Consider the following 3,339-nt stretch of genomic DNA (forward strand, 5'->3'; position numbering starts at 1 on the left):
ATCTATCCTGCTGGTGCTGGGAAGTCTGGTTTCACTGGTCCTGCGATCCAGGCCGGGAGGGAAAGGAGGATTTCCCACCAGGGACCAGCTTGAGGCAGGGCCCCTCACTGGGGCGTCATTTGGGAGGGGGAGGCTGGTGTCACGGGGAGGACGGGGTGGAGAGTGACTCTCACTTGTTCTTGGCTAGCACACGGTACAGCGTGAAGCCTACCAGAGCGGTCACCGCGGCCCCCAGAGCCACCCGGAGCCAGAAGGACGCAGCTCCCAGCTCCACGGCGTTCAAGTGGCTGCAAGGAAAGAGAGAAGAGGCCCATGAGCGAGGTGCAGAGAGCGCTGTCCCAGTGCCAAGCTCCTCGGCAGCCCAGACGGCTTCCAGCCCCAGCAGGCTGTCCCCAGGGTGACGGAGGGCCACCACGGCACGGCTCCAGGCCGGGGGATACACCCAGCTAAAGGCGGGGAGCACCAAGAGGCTCCCTGAGCCAGAGCACCCACTGCCCAGCATCACCGTCGCCAAACAACAGCTCCCCGCCCCACGGGTGGGACAGACGTGGCTTTACCCTCCCATGGTCTGGAAATAGCACACCAACACCTAAATAATTAGTACGAGCAAGGAGGTATGTGCCTTCCTTTCTAGGTCAAGCTGCTTTTACAACTCCGAGTGCACCGAGACCCAGAAGCTGATGCGAGCGGAGACACTGGCACAGCCAGTGACACCGACCGAAGGGCAGCGAGGGGAGAGGCCGAGTCCTGCCTGAGCATACACATTCCCTTCCTAAACACGTGCTGTCCTGCATCAACGTGCTCCTCTCCGAGGAGGAAAGGCATATCCATTATTCATTCTCCAGTAAATCAGGGGAGAACAGCCAATCCCTGGCCCTCCATTACGCCGTTATTTATTTATACCACATACCCTAAGATATATTAAGAATATTTAAATTTTAATACTGTGGGGAGGGGGGGGAAAAGTGTCAGCTCTAAAAATAAAGTTGTTTATTGAAAAGAAGCTAGAGGGAAAACCACTCACTAGTAATTCCATCCCGTCTTCCAACGCACCCACACGTTCTCGCTGGGAGGGCTCTGCCCCAGGCATTGCACTGACCCCTTGGCTTTCAGCCCCCGCCGCCCCCAGAGCGGAGCGATGCCACACGCAGACACGTTCTCCTTCTCCCATCTCCCGTGGTTGCCCGTGCCTGGCCCGGCTGCAGCCCTACCTATCACCCAGCCCCTCTCAGGCACAGGTCCTTCCCAAAGGAGGGGAGTGCAAGCCGAGGTCTCGCTCCGCCAATCTCCTTTTCAGCCTGATCCACCTCATCAGGAGGGAATAGCTGCCACCCCCACTCTGCCAGCCACGGCAAACGAGGCTGGCTACTCCCCTTCAGCACTTTTTATCCTAGGCTTTAAAAATGAAAACTCCTATGGCAGGATCTATCTAGTAAATCAGCCAGAGACACACAAGGCAGAAGAAAGCCCAGTCCCCTCTGGCCTACCCAAGCAGGGAAGGAGTGGCCCTTTTCCTTCAAGGACTTGTATGAGCTGGTGACACCGAGAGCAACCAAACCAAAAGCAACGCGGCAGCAGGAGGATTCGGATGCAGCGCCCCCTCCCCAAGCCCTGCTCCCAGCCGAGAGCCCCTTCGGTGGGCAGGATACTAACGGGAAGGTGGCGGCGGTGGCCAGCTTCGTGTAGACGGCGGTGCTGGGTGGGCCCTGGCCATGGCAGGAGAAGAGGAAGGGTGGTGGGAGGCAGTGCTTGTAGCAGAACTCAGTGGGGGAGAAGCCGGGCTGCTGACTGGCTTCAGGTAGGTCCGTCTTAGAAGCCACGAAGATGCAGGGGATCTGGCTGTCCATGTAGTGTTGCTGCAGAGACAGGGAGAGATTACAGCAAGGGGTCAAGCGACCGACCCCGGGGAGATGTGGGGCTGCCATGCAAAGGCTGAAGGCCCACAGGGCCCTGCCAGCTACCTTATAAATACTGGCACAGTAGCTGAAGGATCGGGGGTCGCTCAGGTCGTAGATGAAGCAGGCGACATCGCAGGCTGTGTCCGACGGCTTTGTGAACTTCGTGTCAGCACTGACCTCGTACAGCTGGGGCAGAGGGGACAGGACGTGTGGCATGGCACCGTCTCCAGGAGATAGGCCGTTCCTCACACCAGCACACAGGCTGTGCCGGCGTGGGACAGCCGTAGCCCAGCCCAGGGGTGCCAGGATGGCACTGGAGCAATATGGGGGGCACGGTGGCGATTCCCTCCTCTCCCCAACTTACTATAAGGTACTTCTCCTGGCCGTTGACCTGCACCGTGTTGATCGCGTAGAGGGACGACTCTCCTGCGTTCTCCCTCTGGGCCTGAAACCGATGAAAACGGCGTCTCAGACAGCAAGGAGCAAGGGAAGCGCTGGAGGAGGGAGAGCATTTCACACTGCCCCAAGCCCCCGTGCCGCAACAGCCCCTTGCAGGCCAGCCGGAGCCTGCCACGAGATGCGGGGCGGCTGGCAATAAGCAGGGAAAGCCGGCATCGCCTTAGGGAAGATACGGCTGCTCGGGAAAAGCATGGCCCCTCCAGATTCTCAGGACAAGCAGAGGGAGCAGGCCTGCTGCCTTTGGCAAAATTAAGGACACGGGAGCCACAGCAACCGGCCCCGCTGGCACGGAGAGGGGTGTGAAACCCTTTGCCATGATGGGGATGGAGCAGATTCCTCAACAGCCTCCCGGCTCTGCCTCCTGCTCTGGCGGGATGCCCTGCCGCAGCGCGGGCGGAGAGGGGAGCAGTCACTCACCGCAAGGCTCCTGCCGAGGAAGGCCTGCAGGAAGGCGGACTTGCCTGCGCCCCTGGCTCCCAGCACCTTGCAGAGGAAGACGTTTCTCTGGGTCTGGCCTTTCTCCAGGTCGATCCTCTTCTCCCGGGTCACTGGCAGGAGAGATGCTGGGTGAGCGAGTGAAGGGACCCGAGCTGTGACAGGAGGGGAGGGCATGGCCGTACCCGTGAGGGCCTGCGTCTGGGAGTCCTGCTCCGAGAGGATGGGGTAGCCCAGGTAGCCCAGGCATTCCAGGCAGTGCCGCACATCCAGGTAAGCCACCAGTCTGGAGAGAGAGAGGGAGCCGGGGGGCCGACCAGGTCAGCAAGGGCTAAGCGATGTGGCTGAAGGCAGGGGAGGGGGACTGAGCTTACGTCCACTGGCAGAGGAATCCATGCAAGGAAAGCAGGCCTTTATCAGTGGTGCATACCGTGCTGTAGAGCTCTGGGCCCCAGGGCACGCAGGGGAAGACGCTGAAGAAGTTCTGCAGCTCGGTGGGGGAGAGGGCTCCGTCCTGGTCCTGCCGAAACCAAAGGGAGTCAGCAGC

The 3,339-nt window shown here is 60.4% G+C and overlaps 1 protein-coding gene across 1 annotated transcript in view; it reads right to left on the reverse strand.

The window, feature by feature from the left end:
* The window catches only part of RHOT2 (ras homolog family member T2), an 11,049-nt gene continuing 7,710 nt past the window's right edge, over positions 1-3,339 (reverse strand). Inside the window, exons 12-18 of the mRNA XM_010156227.1 lie at positions 3,167-3,312; positions 2,978-3,078; positions 2,775-2,905; positions 2,263-2,343; positions 1,962-2,084; positions 1,654-1,856; positions 1-287 (exon numbers count right to left, since the gene is read on the reverse strand). Of these exons, the coding sequence (XP_010154529.1) occupies positions 170-287; positions 1,654-1,856; positions 1,962-2,084; positions 2,263-2,343; positions 2,775-2,905; positions 2,978-3,078; positions 3,167-3,312 (903 nt within the window). The 3' untranslated portion in view covers positions 1-169. The remainder of the gene's footprint in view (positions 288-1,653; positions 1,857-1,961; positions 2,085-2,262; positions 2,344-2,774; positions 2,906-2,977; positions 3,079-3,166; positions 3,313-3,339) is intronic.

Source organism: Eurypyga helias, unplaced genomic scaffold (assembly GCF_000690775.1).
Source record: "Eurypyga helias isolate BGI_N326 unplaced genomic scaffold, ASM69077v1 scaffold19547, whole genome shotgun sequence".
Lineage (NCBI taxonomy): Eukaryota > Metazoa > Chordata > Aves > Eurypygiformes > Eurypygidae > Eurypyga > Eurypyga helias.